Below are 20,261 nucleotides of genomic sequence, written 5' to 3' on the forward strand. Positions count from 1 at the left end.
TTGAAAACGAATGACTTCCGGTAAATTTAGACACTCAAGTCGGTGGCGGTGTGAGCGTACGGTAACTACTGACCAGTCACATAACTTTGTTTTACTTTTTGTTGAAGCTAAATTGACCATAATCCTATTATTATGTAGCCAACATTAGCTACATAAAACTGACATTAGCGGTTTATAATCAGCATTAACAAGGACAAAACATGTTTAATGGAAATATTGATACACATTTGACTTTGAGATCAATGCAATCATCAATATCACAATTAATTTGATTGGTACTTTTCCGTTTCATGTTTAAAGCAAAGGTAACTTTGGTAAACTGTTGGTTGTTATAATATCCACCTTCTACAAAATGTCAGGAATCCACCGTGTTCATTGCAAAACAGTAGTTTGCAATACTAAAAATACAACATACGGTTCTCATATCGGATTAAAAGCCAAGGAATAAAAATGTGCTTTAAGTCGCGTTTTAAAAAACGGAAGGCTTGGGGCCGGTCTGACATGAAGAGGCAATTCATTCCACAGTCTCAGGGCTGCGACTGAGAAAGCTCGATCCCCTCTGCTCTTGAGCCGTGTTTTAGAGACAAGAAGAGACTGGTTTGCAGACCTTAATGACCTTAAAGGAGCATGTGGCTTCATCAGATTAGTGATACAGACTGGAGTTAGTCCATGAAGGGCTTTAAAAACAAATAATATAATTCAAAATCAATCCTAAAATTTGACTGGGAGCCAGTGAAGAAAGGCAAAGACAGGGGAGATGTGATCTCGCTTACTAGTTCCAGTAAGGAGACGAGCGGCAGCATTTTGAACCAGTTGTAGTTGAGAGAGGGAGGCCTGGCTAACATAGATACAGAGCATTACAATAGTCAAGGCGTGTTGTAATAAAGGCATGTATAACCCACTCAAAGTGGTGAGGGATAGAAAGGCCTTAAGCTTAGTAAGAAGCGTAAGTTGAAAGAAACTTGCTTTCACAACAGAGTTGATTTGCTTCTCCATTTTACAATCATAATTCATTTTTAGTAACAAAGTTTTTGTACTTTGTTTCTTCCCATCTCTGGTCATTGGCACAGTTTCTCTGCAAAGATTTGTCTAATTTTATCATAATGATAAAAATAATTGCAAGAAATTGAATTGAAATTGATAGATCCCACTTTGCTTTGTGTTTTGAGAATGGAAAGAAAACGGACAATTCAAGAAATATTAAGAGAAAGCAGGAAAACACTTATGCGTTCTGAGATTTTCTGTTCTAATTGATGAGAGATTTATTTGATAATTTCAGTTTTGGTCACAGTACTTTTGCAGGTCTAGGCACATGTTTATTCTGACATTTTTCTTATGATTCAATTTTGTTTTAAAATGTGTAAAATTCTTAATAATATTCAATGACAGAATGCTGCTACTGGTCTGTGTGGAACTGATGGCATTTATAAAAGGTTGGTGAGTGTAAATTGTTATGATTAGAACAAACCATCATCATCAATCATTTTATTAAGGTTTAAGGAGAATGTGTTTAAGTCCAGCTGCACCATTGTGCTGTATTGAGTTGAGTTTTCAGTGCCACCTATACATTTGGGAGGTTGTAATGTTGCTGCTGTTTGAGGCGTGTTATTGCTGTGGAGAGCGGGGACTGGCTGCTTGGTCTCTGAATGCTCAAATAACTATTAGAGAGAAAAAAAGCAGTGGCCATTATTTGATGCGACCCGGCTCTAATCTTTCTTTTGGTCTAATTAGCTGGCTCTGGCAGGTCATGTGCAGGGCCACTTACCCCAAATAAACAAGCCATGTGAGGCTGCCAATCAAGGTGAAGAGAGAGAGAGAGAGAGACTGTTGAGAAACAGTTGAGTGCGGCAATCACAAACTGGCATGGCGTGTTGATTACTGATTCTCCACTGCTGAAGACAGGTTGGAGATAATCACTTCTGGGTGGCATTTTACAGCTCGTACCCTCTGATGTTGCCGTGTATGACTGCTTTTCTGAGGTTACTGTAAAAAACACTACGGTTTCAGATCAAATAAACAACTGTAGCACAGGAGGATCAATCCAGGCAGTCGGCACCACAGAAATACGGTACTTTTCTTTTTCTGGCAAACACAAGGTAATGACTGAGGGTAATGGATAGGGAATGCATCAGTGCTAAGCCGAGCTGAAGACAATTCCAGTCTTCTTCCACTCACTTCCTCCCCCCTCTAATTATGGCTACTGAGGCCGTGGGATCGATAATTGTGTGTGTGTGTGTGTGTGTGTGTGTGTGTGTGTGTGTGTGTGTGTGTGTGTGTGTACTGTATGTGTTATCTTGGGGGAGCTCAGAGCACCGAACCATCAGCAGACGTAAGTGCCTGTTCTGGAGATACATACACCTGTGTGTGTGTGTATACAAGCGGAGAGACTGACGCCCTGTAACTTGCACAGATTCTGCCATTTCCTGCTGTTCTCAATTTGTGGCAGACAGTCTAGTGCCCTTTAAGTGCTTGTTTTTGTGATGCAATGAAGCTCTAAAAACCTACTGCCCAAACCCAAATGGTTGCCAGACACAGTTAGCAGCAACTAGTGGGTAAATATAGCTGAACATTTACAAGGTAAAGAGCAAAACATTTCTCTTAGGAGTGGGCAGAGACCAAAAACGGCTAAAATCATGACTCCAAATAAACTATAATGTTGCTCTGAAGTGCTGAATGTGTAAATAAGCAACTGTTTGCTTCCAAATTCACCATATCTACCTAAAGGTGCTCTAAGAGATGTCACACGTGTTTTAGGCCACAACATTTTTGGTCACATACAGCAAACATCTCCTCACTATCCTCTAGCTGCCTAGACAGCCCAGGGTCTACAAACGGCAACAAAAATAAACTGAGCCCACCTGCACCACGAAGCATACATAAACAGTGTTTCAGCCAATAACAAGTAGGATTTGGAGTTGGGGGTTATTGTGCACAAGCACAGAAGGGAGGGGAGGGGATGGGATGAGGAGGAGGGAGGGACAAGCTAGTCTCATTTTGTTTGAAAATACTTCAAACGTCAATAAGACGTAGCGTCACCCGACGTCTCTTAGAGCACCTTAAAAAGGTGATGATATTTTAATTTCATGTTCACTGCTTGTTTTTGCTGCCCCCAAGTAATCAAAAAAGTTAGCAATTGCAGCTTCAAGTTGTTTTGCTGTAGAGGGATGTTTAATTATCAGTAATTCTGTACACTGTGCAGCATGAGCATGGGCTGTCTTGATACACTTTTCTGCAGAGTGTAGAGGATGATAATGGATATCTGGCGATCTTTCCATTAACAGTTATCTGTCGATATACATTAGCGCTGGTGACGGTAATTCCCTGTGAAGGGTAGCAATGTGCCAAAACGTGGAGGATAAAATAAAAGTGCAACTAATGCAGGTTTTAAAGAATCTACATGGCTTTGCAAATGCTTCATGAGAAAGGAAATGTTTGTTAGGTCCCAGAGATACTTAGATATCATGAAAAATGCAAAATTTAAATGAAACCGTTTTTTTAACACGCAAGGTGCTTGGAGCACTCAGTGGTGGAGCATTTGGATTGTGTGCTTGTGTGAAATAAATATTTATTGTTCTTGTATTGTTTTCCATTTTAGGAGAGCTTATGTAGTTGTGAGGTATCATTGTTGTTCAATAAATGTTGCATCTTCAACTATGAAAAACAGCTTGATGACGGTGTATTATTTCACGAACTAACGAACTTTGACAAGGTTGAGGTTATAGATTTTTGGGACATATCCTCCCAGCCTCTCCTCTTGTTTTAGTTTTTTAACCCGTGAAGGAGCACCTTGTTCTTCAACAAACTGTAATGGGAAAATTACATTTAAGCATGATTTCATATGTCCTTCTATGATATGCATGTGTTGATTATTCATATAATTATTCACAATGCTTTGCAGGGTATGTGCCTTTTGAATCTCTCCTTGTGTGTCCTCCCTGAAGGAGAAGACGGAGTTTGTCATTGCCTTTTTCCCCTACGAACAAATGCCACAAAACAGTTGTCTCAGGAGAAATGTGTACGCTACCAGGTCCCAGTTCCAGATCAGGGCCATAGACCTAATTAGAGTGACAAGATGTTCTTTTTTCAGCTAAAATAGACTGACCGGTAAAGTAACTTGACACACAAAGGGCAGATCCAGAAACACGTAAAAGCTCCAACTTGTCTGCCTGGAAAGATTAATTGTTATGTTAAGTTTAGTTTTCCAAACAAGGTCTTCTTTTCTCTGGGGGCCCGGGACATAAGGCAGGATACTACTGTTGTAATGTTGCAAGACGCTGGTCACCCTGTAACTGATGTTTGCATTGTGAAAACCGTTCTTGTCATTTGATTTTTCTCTGCAGAAAACAATTAAAACTTCACCGAAGACCAAACCTTGATTCAGTTTGCAGCTTGCCTTTATTTTATTTTGAACTAAGTCTCACCTCCAACAAATTCCTCTCTCGCTGCACAAGAAACTTCCACGATAAACTTGGAGATTCAAAGAGGGATCAGAAAGGGACTCCGCAGGCAACTCATCACAGCGTACTCCAGGGATCTGATGATCACCTGCCTCTAAACCTCGCCAAAAATCTGTAAGAGACAGAGGGTCAGAAACCGCAGAGGGCTCTGCTGACAGGCGGACCTTAGTGGCTTTTTTGTAGAGCACATTAAGTTGCACCTGTGTGAGAAATTTCAAATCAATCGGACTTACAGTGTGGGGGGCATGGCCTTTCGAAGTTTGCATTTTGAAGCCTTAATTACAGCGCCACCATGTGGCCGGTATCTATGTTTCATGTTTCACAGGAATTTGAGCCAGACAACAAATAATAATAATAATAATACTCAAACAGACAAACATAGAAGGGTTCTACCAGTCCGCGACTTGAACCCTAAGAAGTAGTGTCTACTAAAGGTTTAATTACAACTAAATCTGGGTTTACAGTGTGAGAAATATTCTCCCTGGTGGCTGTGAGAAAGAAAGGATAATATCTGAATCCTGTTTATCGAATTCAGAGTGCAATTATTAATCATGCCATGCTACAAACACGTCTTGCACAGTAATTAATTAACTTTTACAGTTGCAGGTTTGTTTTGCTTGGCTTTGGTTGAGTTTTTGTCACCTTTGTCCCATCCCAAGAACAGCAGTATCGTAATAAGCCGTTTATAACCAGAGGCTTCTCCCATAGTTACCAACCACAGTAATCATAATCCTGGAGAACTAAGCTACACCCTGAACTTGGTGAACATTTTGGACGTTGTTTGATTTATTCCCCTCAAGTAGAAGGCTGTTAAAGTACACTTCTATTCTTATGTTCTGTTCTAATATATTTTTACGAGGTTAATATTTAACCATTGATGACATTAAGATGCAACTCTGCTTCTTAACCCTTGTATGGTATTCAAGTCAAATTGACCCATTTCAAATTTTTGCAAGAAGAAAAATGGTAAAAGTACATTTTTTCTACCTGAAAATCAATGGCCTTACTTATTTTCATTGATAAACATGCATTCCTGACTCAATTCAGAAAATTATTCTAGATATGACCACCACTTATGTTTATTTCCATAGTGGATTCTTTTTAACAAGAATCATAACCTTATGACAAAAAAACAAATCACACTTCCATTTCTAATTGTGTGCTAGTAGACACTGATTGCAATACCTGAACATATACGTTATCTAAATTGTTTGAAATTGAGATAAAGACATTATTTGTTAATAGATTATGAAGTAACATTTTATTTCAGAATTGTTTTTAAAACCCCAAATAGGTCTCGGGTCAATTGGACCGAGGGATACGAGAGGGTCCCAAAAGTGAAACAACAAGGGTTAACATACCCACATCGCTTTTACATTTATCAAGGCTTTTTTATCAGAGATGTTTCATTGATGATTTGTCTCTACACAATGTCTTAAGTTCCATGTTTTAGAATAAACATTGCCATGCAGACAGAGTAAAAAAAGTTGTTCGAATTGGTTTTAGTTTACACATTGCTGCAAATACTGCCAAATATTACCCCCGTGAGACAATAAAGGTCTAATATGAATTAAAACATACAGCATAACAATATGATTCAACAGAACCACAAACCACAACCTCCTAAATGACCATGAAACTGATTTATCAGCTCACTAAAACAAACCTGAATACATGTAACCTTCAGTAAGGTAGGGTTTACTGTAGGGCTGTTTCTCCAAGCTGTGTGCATGTAAGTTTTATTTCATGTTAAGAAAGTATATTTGTTGGTACGCCAAGAACACACCAAATGATATTGTTTCCTGTGCTCAATGTAGCTTAAAGCAACGGGATAGTGTTAAGATTCGCAGTAGATTTAAATACATACTGATTTTTGTTCCACAACTCAGACAAAACAGATTTATAGCAATATAATTATGCAAATGAGTTCACATGATGCATTTCCCTTGACGTGTTGCTGACTGTGAGGCATGCATGATTCCTGACAAAGCTTATTGCCACCTGTGTATTGTACCTTTGACCACCAAGCAGATGACTGTTTCTCAGGTTGTACGAGGCCATCGCCTCCAGTGACATTCCACAACACGCTGTTAAATAACTCAGCCTTTAGGCTCACCTTTAGCCCGTCAAAGTCCCTGCAGAAAGAGGGACAGTGGGAAAGGAGGAAGAAGGAGGAGGACAGGTTGAACACACATAGATAACAGCCAAGCAGTGACAGGTGAGCTTCTCCTTTGGACTAGGACACTGAGCACAGACGAGCTGGTGAGTTTAATTAAAAAACACTCTACTATACTGTTTGTAGTTTTACCTGAGATTTATGATCACATATATAATTATTTAACAAACAGTATAAAGCAGAGAACATTTAAAGGCCTTTTTTTTTATTACATCGTCAGATTTTTATATAGGCATGATGTACAGGCATAGGAACCAGAATAAAACATTTGTTTCTTTTTTCTTTTCCTCTAATCTTGTATTTGTTTTGTGAATTACTTAAGGTGTCTAAAGAAATACAGAGCTGGTCACAAACATTATAAAAGGATGCTGGTATAAATTGCTTAGTTTTATGGGGTCACACAAGCCTAAAATGTTGGGAACCACAAGTTAATCTGTAACTATACTAAGGAGAAAGGTTAGGGGAAAAATCACATACACAGCACATGAAGGTGCAAGGCTGTTGGAAAACGGCTGACTCCAAACCATGAATTGTTTAGCTCTTGTCATTTTGACCTGTCAGTGCACCTGTTGATTTTAACAAAGGAAGAGCTGTGTGACACTAACAGAATTTACCTAATCCTACCATAGATATAAATACGGTTTCCCAATAACAATATCAATCAATCAATCAATTAATCCTTTATGACTTTTCAGTGTGGCAATAATAAGAGGATTACAGTTAAATTTCTCACTTTGAATTTAAAGTCCAGGCTGTCTTTTAAAGGAGAGTCCTCACCACAGTCAGCTGTACCTGATGTTAACCATTAATGCTACTGGAGTGCTGACATGGAAGATTAACTTTTCATCTGAAGCCATCAGCACTTTTATGACTCATTTAGGTCTAGGGTTATCTGCTATTAGGTTCCCGTTTAAAGGGTGACAGTGGTGTCAGGAAAAGGGGGAGACAGAGGACAGATATTTTTTAAAGTCATAAATAAATCAAAAACTGCAACTACTTCTTTACTAAAGGGTTAGATTAACATATTCAACATAGCATTTTACTGCTGTCTATGTTTTGTTTATCTATGTATAGTCAGCCTCAAGATGTCTATAATCTACAGCATGTATGTTAAAAGTTTTTTGTATCATTAAATTGATTTTGGTCATATTTGGAGATGCAGGTAATAACTATAGCCAGCAAATTGTGTTCAGTTCAGTAGAAAAGTGCCAGATAAAAGACATTATAGGATTTGTGATTGTATGTATGTAACCGTCTCTTCCATTTTAGGACATGGCTGGGTACAAGTCAAGGGTGATTTCTTTAACCAAGAGGCCGGGTCATACATTTGGCTTCTATTTGAGGGTGGAGCAGGGTGAGGAGGGTCACCTGATTCGCTGCCTGGAAATGGGAGGTCCAGCTGAACTGGCTGGCATGAAAGATGGAGACCGCATCCTGCGGGTCAATGGAGAGTTTGTTGATGGACTGTCCCATTCAGAGGTAAGTAGGCTGTGGACTTACTGCAGTGCATTATTAAATCAATAACATGGAGGCCGGGAAATAACAATATGTAGTAAAAGGTTAACAATTAAATATGGAGTAAAAAGAAATACACTTCACACTGTTCCTTTAAAGTGAGCCAAAGCCATAACATCAGCCTACTCACTACTTAGATCCATATTTGACATTATAAGGGGTGGTAGTAGCTCAGTCCATGGGGAGTTGGATTGGGAACCGGAGGGTCGCTGGTTCAAGTCCCCGTACGGACCAAAGTATGGTGGTGGACTGGTAGCTGGAGAGGTGCCAGTTCACCTCCTGGGCCCTGCCAAGGTGCTCTTGAGCAAGACACCGAACCCCCAACTGCTCGGGGCGCCTTCCCGTGGGCAGCCCCCTCACTCTGACATCTCTCCATTTGTGCATGTGTAGGTCCTGAACATGTGTGTGTAATTCAGACGTGTGTAATAACAACAGAGTGAAAAGTGTAGTTTCCCCTTGTGGGATTAATAAAATTAAAAATTAAAAAAAAGAAGAGACATTGAATCACACAGAAAATTAAATAGTCCTGTGGTCCTGTGGAAGACAAGAGACATGCACTTGAAGAAGGTTGATGTTATGAAGAGAGGAGCACCGTGTCTGTGAACATTAGCGCTTGTGTCTTAGCTACTACTTACAAGAGTGGTATGGAAAATTAGAAATGCTGCGTAGGTAGAATAAAGAATAGGTAATCAATAAATGTTCGTCAAGACCCAAAATAAAATAGGAAAAGTAAGAAGTTGAAAAAACTAGACATGCCTGTGAAATATAGATGGAAGAGACATTTGGGGGTGGTAGTGGCTCAGTCCGTAGGGAGTTGGGTTGAGAAATAGAGGGTCGCTGTTTCAAGTCCCCATATGGACAGAGTGGTAGTTGGAGAGATGTCAGTTCACCTCCTGGGCACTGCCATGGTGCTCTTGAGCATAATGATTAATATTTCTTTTAACACTTTATTGTAATCATTAAACTAGCAGTGTTATGTATTGGTGTATAATATATTGTGCTCTGTTATATTTTTTTAAATGCCCGTTAACCGTTTATTACACTTTGTCAGTATTTGGGCTTCATGGTCTGATGGTATTATGCTGTGACAGGCATCTTTCTTAAAACCCTTCTGCTGTGTCTATGTTCCCCCGGGACAGGTGGTGGAGAAGGTGAGAATCAGTGGAGCATCAGTCACCTTCCACATCCTGGATGAAGCTTCCTACATGCTAGCCAAAGCACAGGGACTGAACCTCTCCAACCCTCAGAGCACACCAGTTGCCAATGGTGTAGCCAAACAGGCTCTAAAACCCAAACTCTGCTACCTGGTAAAGTCCAGCTCAGGCTATGGGTTTTCTCTTCGCTCAGTCAAAGGTGAGCTGAGGAGGCAGGGTTCGGCTACACAATCTAGGACAACTGATCAAAAAGAAAACATTTCAAAAGCACTAAATGACAGTGAACGAATAAACCGGTTTCATATATCTACCAACTGCTATGTGGGGTAGAACTGGATGATAAAATAAGGTTACAACTAATGGCTTTATTGATGGTTAAAATTTTCATATTTCTTCATACAGTAGATTAGGAGCAAGTAATTAATAAGAACAATTGTTAGGTTTTCAAAATTGTGAAACCTGAAATTGGTTAGTTTATATTCTCCTCCAGAAAGACACCTTTTTGTTGCATGTCATTTAGGTATTTATATCAGATTTTTTCTGAGTTTTGCTGACCTTCAGTGGTTTGATTTCTAACCTTGCTGCAGGGATGTACAAGTGTACTCCAGAACCCCATGACATGATTAGGTGGGGTTACAGGTGTAATAGAGCACACGTGTGACTACACCCAACCACACTACACCCGAAGAGATACAGGTTTGAAACAGGGCTTCTAGCAGAAACAGAAATAGTCTTTTTTTTATTCCATACATTCCAAACCCGGCGCCTTCATAACCCATAATCCAACTTAACCGACAGTTTGGTCGGATATTCAGGTGTGTTTTTAGTAGTTGCTAGCCACGCATTGCCAGACGTTGCTAATGTGTAATATCTCTGTTTGGATATTTTCTCACTTTATCTTCTATAACATATTTTCTAGGTGAACAAGGTTTGTTCATGACAGAGGTGATCCAAGGAAGCGTGGCTGACAGGGCCGGGGTCAATGCCAACGACCGCCTGCTGGAGATCAACGGGGAGAACGTAGAAGGCTCCACACACGAACAAGTAGTGGACAAGATAAAGCTGGCTGGCAGCAGCATCATGTTACTGCTGGTTGACGAGGAAACAGACAGGCACTACCAGAACATGCGTATGAAGATAGGCGCATGGTTAGCCACATCCAAGTATCTCCCACACAAGCCATGTGTCGTCAACATGACCAAAGGACCTGATGGCTATGGATTCCTGCTAAAGGAAGAGATCAACCTAACAGGCAAAGCCATTTGTTAATATTAGAAATAGCTGGTATTTTAACGCAGAGTTAAGGCTGTGCTTTAACAGTGTGCTCATTAACTCCATGCAGGCCACTTCATTAAGGACATAGACAGAGGCAGCCCAGCGGAAAAAGCAGGTCTGAAGGAAATGGACAGACTAGTATCTGTGAATGGAAAGGAGGTGGACAGCTGCAGCCATGAACAGGTGGTGGAAAAGATCAGGCTGAGTGGAAACAAGTGCTGTCTCCTAGTGGTGAACAAAGAAACGGACCAAATGTATAAGCAGGTGTGTGCGGGTGCCACTGTCAAAATAAAGACCACAGACAGGCTATATAATATCATTGTTGTGTTCCTCACAGGGGAAGGTGTCTCCGATGCTCTTCCTGGAGGAGATGGATTCCAGCTCACCGCCCAGTTATACAGAGGCCCTCAACTTACCTGTTCCTGTCAGACCATCCACACCTGTTCAAGGGAGGACGGAGGATCTCAAGCCTAAACTGTGCAAGATGGAGAAGACCTCAGCTGGCTATGGCTTTCACCTTAACAGCATTCAGGGGGTGCCTGGACAGTACATCAAGGAGGTAAGAACGACAGGAATGGCCCACCCTTTAATAATGACAATTTCAAATCAAAGTGGTGACACACACTTTGTTTCAGGTGGTGAAGGGTGGAGCGGCTGACAGGGCGGGTCTGGTGGATGATGACATTGTGGTGGAAGTGAACGGAGTAAATGTGGAGCAGAGCAGCCACGAGGAGGTGGTGGCATTGATCCGCAACAGTGGCAGCTCTCTGGAGATACTGGTGGCAAAAAAGAGCATCTATGACCAACTCAAAGCTGAAGGAGTGGCCGTCACACGCCTGCTCCTCGGGGAAACATCTTATGCTCAGGTCCACACTGCGGACACTACTGCAGAGGAAGTAGAGAGGCATGAGGAGGCCAGACCTGAAACCCCAACAGAACCAGAAAGAAAGAGGGTGAGTGTTGCTTTTTTAAATGCCCACAGGTCATATTTAACTAGCTGTGGGGATCTAGGGATGGCAATGTGGGTTTGCTGGTCAGTGTTGGTCCAGATTGAAATATCTTAAACAACTGTTGGATGGATTGCCATGACATTTTGTAAAGACGCTCATGTTTTCCAAACAATGAATTTAAATGACTTTGATGATCCTCTGACCTTTCCTCCAGCACCACCATGAGGATAACCTTTGTGGTTTTGAATTAAAGGTCCTTGAACAACAGGATGGCCATGACATTTTGCACATACACATTTGTGTCCCCCTTGGGATGAATTGGAACAACTTTGGGGATTTCTAGATGTTTCTTTAGCCCCATCATACTTTTAATTGGTTTAATACTTTGGTTTTTGACCAAATACCTGCAAAATGAATGAGCCTCCCATGAGCCTTAGCTATACTTTGTTTGTGCCAGTTAGCAAACGTGCAAGTATTACGTCATTCTTCAACCTAGTGTCAACATAGAGAAAATGTTTGTGTCTACAAGAATTGTGATTTTATTTTTTCTCTCTTCCAGACCACATCTTCTTTGTCTGAAGAAAGTATCGATGAGAGACTCTGAGATGCCACAGAAAGGACACGCTCCCTGATTTGGTCTTTGTCAATCTAATGTTGATGCATCATCTTTTTTTTAAACAAATCAGCTCTAAAAGAAACAAATTTTGAAATTCATTATAAGTATCTTATCCATTGCATGACAGTTGCGTCCATTAAACAGTGGAGAAAACAACCTGTTCTTAAATACTTTGTCTTCTTTCAATGCAGACAGTAGATGTGCAATGATCTGACCAATGTGCAATATCTCCCAAACCTGAGATCACCAATGTTACTAAGATATCTAAAGCCTACAGAGCTCAAACGGGCTGTAGTCACACTTTCCTTGTTTTGATAGCTGGTCTGGCTTTCCTTACATGTGAGTACCTTGTGCATCAGTATCAGACGCCAAGGGCCGTGATTAATGGCGCTTACCCACTGCTAGTACCAGCTCTGCTCGGTTGTCTTGACTGCGGTGCCCCGTCCTCCTTTTTCTATTGCAAATTTAGAACGGACTCGTGCACGAGCGTGGCTGGTTGTCATAGAAATGCCGCAGGAAACTGCAGTGACCTAACGCAACACACACTCAGAACGTCGAAAGTGTGTTGTTTTTTTATTCTCGGCATGTGGCTGCTGCCACAGCCAAAAGACAAATTTAGTTTCAAAAGAAGAAGATGGAGAAAGCAAAAAAAAAAAAACACTGCTGTCTAAACTATTTAAAAATGACGGGTCTGTTCAGGTCACCCCAGTCTGTAGCTAGTAATGATGACGCAGTGATGAGTGACGATTTGCTCCGACCAATCAGTAGTCTGCAGGTACTTTTTTTCATAATGGAAAAACAAAAAGGCGAGTAGAGTCAAGGTGAGAAGGTACCATGTAATGGAAAAACGTAATATTGACATAAGCGTCAGTAATTGACAAGTTGGGGGAACAGTCTGCGCGAGCCGTGTGGAGGCAATACCACACCACTTTTTTTTCTGAATATGAAGTAAAGCCCTTTTAAGCTACCTAGCTAAAAATGCTGCCAGTAAATACCATACTTGCTTTATGCAAAGATGCCTTTATTTAATGTTCTAAAAATTTAACTTTGTTGTTCCCAATTCCTAAAAGTACATAATCTTTCCATTAAACACAAATAAATGAAAACATACTATTTTAATCAAGCTTACTTTATGGGTATTTGCTTTTGTTCCCAATTAAATGACATATTACCCTTCAGTATGCAGATCATGAGTGGTCTCTTCTTCATAATCAATTTACACCTTGGTAGGAGTAAAGCAGGGATGGCCTGTGAACAGTCCAGCTCCAGTGTGTTTCGACAAAAGAAAGGAAAATATAATTTTAGCCAAAATAATGAAAATTTAAGAGCACAAACAACAAAGTGTTTGCATTTACAGGTAAAATTAAAATTCCTAATAGTAATGTTTGTTCTAAAAAAAATATTTCAATTCGAAAAACTCCATTTTCAAAGTTGTTTCCTAATGTGCTCCAATAGTCCCCCATCCCTTGCATCTAGCAATAAGTCATTTCTGATTCAGAAACAGGCAGTCCAGATAATTATGTCCCATACATATATATTATTTAAAAAAAAAAAACAATTCCTTAAATCCAGTTAGGAAAAGATGTATGGGATCAGAGGGCCATGTGTTTCTCTGGGGACTGCTTGTGGGCGAGATAAAGGAAGAGGATGCTGGACAAGGCGCTGACTAAGAAGATGACGTCAAACCAACGGTGGTAGAAGTTAAACTGCAGCTCTCCAAGAACCTCTGTCACAATTGAGCGATATTCCAGCGGCATGCTCATACGCATCAGCAATACGGATGATACAAAATACATCCCCTGGTGGAGTGAGACACAGATGGAGAAAGTTACGATTTTTAGCTGTTGCTTACAGACTGTGCTCTGTGTCATATGACAAGTATAAAGCAACACACTCACCATAATCTGAGCGAGAACAAGCACAATGACATTGGAGGACTTGTTGCTTGATATTGCATAGAAGAACTAAAAACCAAGAAGCATTAAATCTTTGGTTAAACAGTATCGCTCAAATATCTCACAGATTTATTAGCCCCAAGATTTGTAGCCATTTCAACATGTATCATGCAATAGTTTTACCTTAGTGAGGGTGATAAGTAAGCCACGAATGGATGTAACGATTATTATTCCCACCAAGATGAAAGAGATGTGTTGGGACCAAAACTTTACCTGAAAAAGAGACAAAAAACAAAAATAAAGCTATGATAAATTAGTACGGCCAGAGACAATCTGCATTTATCATTTATTTAATTAAAGTGCTCATATTGTGCTTTTTGGCTTTTCCCCTTTCCTTTATTGTTATATATCTTTTTGTGCACATTATAGGTTTACAAAGTGAAAAATTGTATTGTACTCTATTGTAGTCCAACCTTTCCGTAATGAACGTGCGTCACCTTGTAACACGTGTTATAATGCTCGCCTAGGTGCTAGCGTGCCACGGCCTCATACTCTGCTACTGACTGGCTAGTAGTCCTTACCTAGCTACAGCGTATGTGCGACTTCCAACAAAGATGGAATAGAAGTGTGATGTCTCACTCTGTAGCTAAAACAGAATTTTACACATGCAGCTCCTCTGCAACAATGTGCAGAACAACAAATATATGATGTTTTTTGAAATTTAACCTTTTAAACCGATTCTGATATAACCTCCAAATACAATTATGAACCTGAAAATGAGCATAATATGAGCACTCTAAATTTAAACAAAATGTTCTGTGAGTGTGAGCTTTATAAATTCAATCAAATAAATGCCTACATGGAAAAAGATTGAAAGCAATCACGACCAGATTCACTGCAGAGAAAGCAGGCAGAGAGATGATAATGGGCTGATAACAGCAATTATCTTTACAGGAGGTCATGCAGTGTGACATGTGCTTATTCTGCAGGTGTGTGTTTGTGTCTTACATCAAACTGGATGCCCAAGTAGTTCACTGTAATTTCTATACCCCTCGTCACTGGATCCGTCTTTCCAACTCGATCAAACACAATGTTTATTGTGGCCTATGATTGACAGAAGATGGATCTTAAAATTCATCTTTGAACTACATTTTGAACAAAACAAAAAAAACACAACAAACTGTGATTATGTAACTGGACTGTAGCAGTCAATTGTTCATGTTCTCACCATAAAGATTTTCCAAACACAGTAGATGGAAAAGAAGTAGCCGAGGAAATTGAAGTATTTCCCCTGGAATGTCTTGGAGTACTCAATTCGCTCCTAAAGATAAGGAAAGGTGGTAAAGAAAGAATTAGCAAATAATTTATCCCATGTAGGCAAAGGGGGTCAATCATGTAATCAAAATGGGTGTATTGTACTTAGATGTCTGTAATGGCAGTCAGTGGCATAGCCTATTTATAGCCTAAAATGACAGTTTAAACAATGTAATAGTGAAAACTAGGATTTAGGATTTCCTTTATGAACTATGTTAATAGCCAAAAGGAGACCTGACAGCATGCAAAAGTTCTGTGATGTTATACTGCATGTCATAATACATAGTGGCAATAAACCTGGCTAAAATTGCAGAAGGGGAAATTCTTAACATTATGTACAGAAACAGATTTGCATCCTTCTGCGACTAATAAAGGTTACATTATTATTATTATTATTATTATTATTATTAATTATGTCACACATGTTTAGGCATATGCATGGAAAATGTTTGTTTGTTTTGTAGTTGTTTTGTTTTGAGGGTAATTTGGGGGAGGGCAATTCTTGTTGTTGGGGTGACGGTGGCCAGTTGGAAAATCTTAACGTATCACCCAACCCTTGGTCACACCAGAAATAATCAATAACATTTATATTACTGATTAATCACATTATTCTGTATAATGTCAAAGAGCTCCCTCACAGCACCCAAATGGTATGTGAAATGTGGTTGTATTAAGACTGCTGATTTAAGAGTTGTTTAGCTTTGTTCCATTGCACCTCCGTCAGAAAAACTAGCTCTTGGGAGCAGCAGAAACAAGCTGGGAACACAATGTTAACATATCACCACCTTTTTAGTTGATATGGCGAACTTGTTAGCAAACAGTTTCTTAGTTACACATCCAGCAGTTACAGAGCAACATTATCATTTAGTTGAAATTGTGGTTGTGTCCATCTGATGAATGCAAGTCCAATGCTCACTCTATGTTTGGCTCTGTTGTTGGTCTCTACCAACTCCTGAGGGAAATATCAACCAGCAAGTTGTTAACTGTGTAGGTAACAGGTAGCGTACGGGGTGGGTTAGCGCTTAATCACTGAAAATAGCTGCTGCGGCCTAAACCAACACTATGAGAGCGATAAGAGTGAACCAAAACAGCAAAAGATGCAGGCTGGAAAGCTCTTGTAGATGATGAGCTATAACTCAATACCACGGAAAGCCATGGGGTATTGCAAACCTGCCATTTAATCATTTCTTTTTAATCATAAGCAGTCCATGTTATATGACAGGAATGTTTTTGTTTCAATCTTAACTTGCAGTGAGTTAGTTAGGATATTTACTTTCACCCAAATAACTTAATTCAAGATAATAGTATGCATGTTCCCCTGTATTGTTGTTTTCAATTCACTCTGTTTCTCCATAGTTAAGCGGAGCACAGTTTGTGTGTTTGTGTGTGTATGTGTGTGTGTGTGCATACACATGTTACCTTGGTGGCTTGCAGGTCCACAGTCTCAAGAAAGAGTTGCCGACTCAGCTCCTCTAGAGCATCAACCTCCTGCTGGATCAGAGATAGGTCTGGAGGGAAGCAGTCAAGGCTGTAATCTACTACAGATACTGTGGACCATTACTGCATGGTTATCTGGGGACTTTTTGCGACCATACTCAATATAAGTGTAAAGGATACTTTCGCTGCCTGATTGTGTAGAGGTAACACTTTTGATCATGCCCCAGAATCCTGTCTGTTTGTTCTGGTCTTCCCCACGCTGGTACATCTGCCTCCGTGTCATGGCAATTCTACAGACAGACAGACAGACACACAACAAATTGTAGTGGCACAAAAATGTGTTTTATTAATTTAATAAAAAAAGATAATGATAATACATCCACTCGTTTTACTCACCGTTTCTTCTTGCTGACAATCATGTCCATAGTCTGGAGCAGTCGCCTCTCCAGAGCAAGGATGTCACTGTCTGTTACATTTCTGTAACAGAAGCATCAAAGCAATGGCAGCATGTGTTATGAAAACAAGGATGGGATTGGGGATTGTAATGTCTGATGCATAAACTGACTCAGATTACCAGGCTGTGTGATATGGCTGCTGAAGGTATAGTTTGAGAAAACCACAGACTGAGCTTACCTGAGAAAATAGGACATGTACGTGTAGGGACAGTTGACCGCACCAAACCCAGACAACAGGGCCATGAGGGTGACTCCGATCACACCAACACGACTGATTAGCTGCTCAATGGACAGGATGCCTAAACAACAGACAACAACCGACTGTAAACAGCAACTTCACATTATTAGAAAAAAAGTCGTAAACGAGGCATAAAGGTAGCCAGAGGGGAGAAGGATGCACACTAACCATGTTTTGGACTCAGGATGGGAAATGGGTCACCCAACTTCCAGAAGAAATACATGAAGGTAAACCACACCATACAAGCGAACAGAAGCTTCTGTCTCTGCACTACACAGACACAGACACACACACACAAAAACACACAGACACACAAAACAGCTTTATGTGACATAATGTGTGAATTAACATCTGCCAAACAGCATCATTCATTTTTAGTAACAGTATTGTATTTTCAATATCCAGAGTCAACTTACACAAGCGTATGTTGCTGACAACAAAGTAACCGATGTAGAAAGGCACCACAAAGATTAGGACCAGCAGTATCACATACAGATTCAGCTTCCAGTGAAAATACCTAGAGCTGTAGCAACATGAGGGTTAAATTCGTCATCTGTAAAATAACAGCAATAAAACATATTTACAGGCCACAGAAAATGTACCTACCTGGTACTTAAGGCACCCAGGATCTCAAAAATGATGAGCTCAAACATGGTACATGAAAAAGCAAAAGTGATTGAGAAAACCACCTGGACAATGTACTGTCGCACCTGTCAACAAACACAAAAACAATCAGGACTTCCTTTTGATAAGGCCGACAACTCTATTGAGGATGACTTGGAAATGCACCCATGTGTTTTTCTCATTGGAATCATTATTATGCCTGGGCCAGTAGTCAACACGTCCATCCGAGTGGTCCTTGTAAATAAATGATTTGTGATAACACTTTACCTCATAATCTTTAAACAGCTGCCGCATGAAGAATAACCAGCCAAATCCAAAGAACAGCACCTATGTTGGAATTCAAAAAAATATTGAAAACATTTTTCTTTAATTCAACAAGCATTTGTTGTATTTTATCAGAATACGAAAAGCAGCAGAAAGGAGTACACTTTGATACCTGTTTATTTATCACACGTGATAGTGTTACTGCAATATTCAGCAATATTTTCACATCTTTCCTTCCTCTTTACCAACTTGCACCTCAGCACAACAGTTACAGGTCACTCATCCAAAAGAAATTTACTTAAAAACGACTAATAACAGGTAGCGTTATTAATAAGCGTTAGCATTGTCTTTAAAAGGGTTTGCACAATTCATCGCATTACAAAACAGGAGCATTGTTACTAGATGTAACGTGCTAACTGATGGACATTGATCAGAAAAGTAGCAATATACTTAACACTAACATTATGTTTTGCTAGTTTAGCATAGCGAGTATTTTCAAAATGCACAATTATCAAACTAAAGTTATGCATTTGGCCACAAGTTGTCATCCACATCTTTTCAATTCTTGCAATGGGAATCAGTCAGGTCGGTCCTGTTTGGTTAGCTATCTATTTACGTGTAAAGAGAAGTAAGAAAACAATTCATGAATTTACGCATAAAGATGTGTCAAACAATTAAAAGTTGTTCACAATAATCCACATTGTGTTTTGAACTTAGTATTAAGATATGGGTGTAATCAAGTGAAAAACATACGAGTTCTGCTTTCAAGATGTCTCAAACCTCTGAATACAGACATCTCAAAACTTCTACAAGAAGCATAAGAACGTCATTCAAGTTAGAGAGCAGACCTTACGTAACGTAAGATGACATTTAATTACAACGTTAGCTTACATAGGCTGGATATTCCTGCCCAGTGAAAGAAACAACTGGTGTGGACTTTACAAACTCATCGTTACCTGTGAAGTGAACATGATGACTGAATCCACCAGAAACGACATGATGTGGTTGGTAAACAGCCTTTAGTCCGCAAGAGAAACTAAGCGTGCAGGTGTGGCAGGGTCTAGGACAGTTTCACTTCATGTTGGTGTGAAACTCAAAATCAGCGCTGAAACGTTCGCTCATTTTAGGAGCATTTTGTGTTTCAGCTGTCAAGTTACAACAACGGGTCGCCCATGTTAGTACGCCAGCAAAATGCGTCCGGCAAACACACTTCCGTCGCAAAACTGTGACGCGTCACACAAAAAAAAAAAGAAAAAGAAAAAAAAAGATTTATAGATGTCATGTTTTGATTAATAATGAATCGTGGAACGTAGTTACTGTATTTAACGTGAGCTAAAAGCTAAAAGCTAGAAGAGTTTAAGGTTGTTTTACATGATTGTGTTTGTATGTTTTGTTTTCTGTATAACCAATACTACATATAGCCTTAACTACTAGCTACTACAACAAGACATGTCTAACATCTTTCATACATGTATTATACATGAACTATGCATTACACATACATGCCATGCTTATTTCTATTCTAAGAATGTCTGTTCTTGTCTATGACTGATTTCTTCCTCTGGACAACATAGGAGAGTCTGGCCTACATAGACCACTCCCCACTAAAACAGAACGTTTAGGGAACGTTAGGAACGTTAGTTTTTGGTTCTCTAAAGTTCGTTCGAACCAAACCAAAAGCTAACGTTTAGGGAACGTTCCCTCCTGGTTATAAACGTTCTCTAAACGTTAAGAGAACCAACCACGGTAACGTTCCCCTGCGGTTGCGCCGTACCTTCAAACAACGTTCCCGTTTGGTTGTTTTTGGTTGTTCGAAATTAGAAGTAGCATGGTTTGTCACTTGATTTATTCACCTCAAAAATGATTTGACTTATAAATTTAAGAAAGCATA

The 20,261-nt window shown here is 39.8% G+C and overlaps 2 protein-coding genes across 2 annotated transcripts; one reads left to right on the forward strand and one right to left on the reverse strand.

The window, feature by feature from the left end:
* Nucleotides 1–6,606: 6,606 nt before the first annotated feature.
* pdzk1 (PDZ domain containing 1) lies at nt 6,607–12,290 on the forward strand. Its single transcript, XM_032529763.1, has 8 exons — nt 6,607–6,719; nt 7,903–8,112; nt 9,288–9,501; nt 10,222–10,554; nt 10,645–10,841; nt 10,915–11,136; nt 11,213–11,530; nt 12,087–12,290. The coding sequence occupies exons 2-8, from the start codon at nt 7,906–7,908 to the stop codon at nt 12,129–12,131; spliced, it is 1,536 nt and encodes a 511-aa protein (XP_032385654.1). The 5' UTR covers nt 6,607–6,719; nt 7,903–7,905; the 3' UTR covers nt 12,132–12,290.
* An 857-nt stretch (nt 12,291–13,147) lies between these two features.
* On the reverse strand, nt 13,148–19,580 carry si:ch73-390b10.2 (Golgi pH regulator). Its single transcript, XM_032529764.1, has 14 exons — nt 19,327–19,580; nt 18,374–18,433; nt 18,089–18,192; nt 17,899–18,005; nt 17,651–17,752; nt 17,423–17,543; nt 17,186–17,266; nt 16,970–17,079; nt 16,772–16,860; nt 15,267–15,359; nt 15,047–15,142; nt 14,222–14,311; nt 14,042–14,107; nt 13,148–13,942 (listed from the first exon to the last, which is right to left on the reverse strand). Exons 1-14 carry the CDS (start codon nt 19,366–19,368, stop codon nt 13,736–13,738), a joined length of 1,368 nt encoding a protein of 455 aa, XP_032385655.1. The 5' UTR covers nt 19,369–19,580; the 3' UTR covers nt 13,148–13,735.
* Between the last annotated feature and the right edge of the window lie 681 nt (nt 19,581–20,261).

Source organism: Etheostoma spectabile, chromosome 11, assembly GCF_008692095.1.
Source record: "Etheostoma spectabile isolate EspeVRDwgs_2016 chromosome 11, UIUC_Espe_1.0, whole genome shotgun sequence".
In the NCBI taxonomy this organism is placed as follows: Eukaryota; Metazoa; Chordata; class Actinopteri; order Perciformes; family Percidae; genus Etheostoma; species Etheostoma spectabile.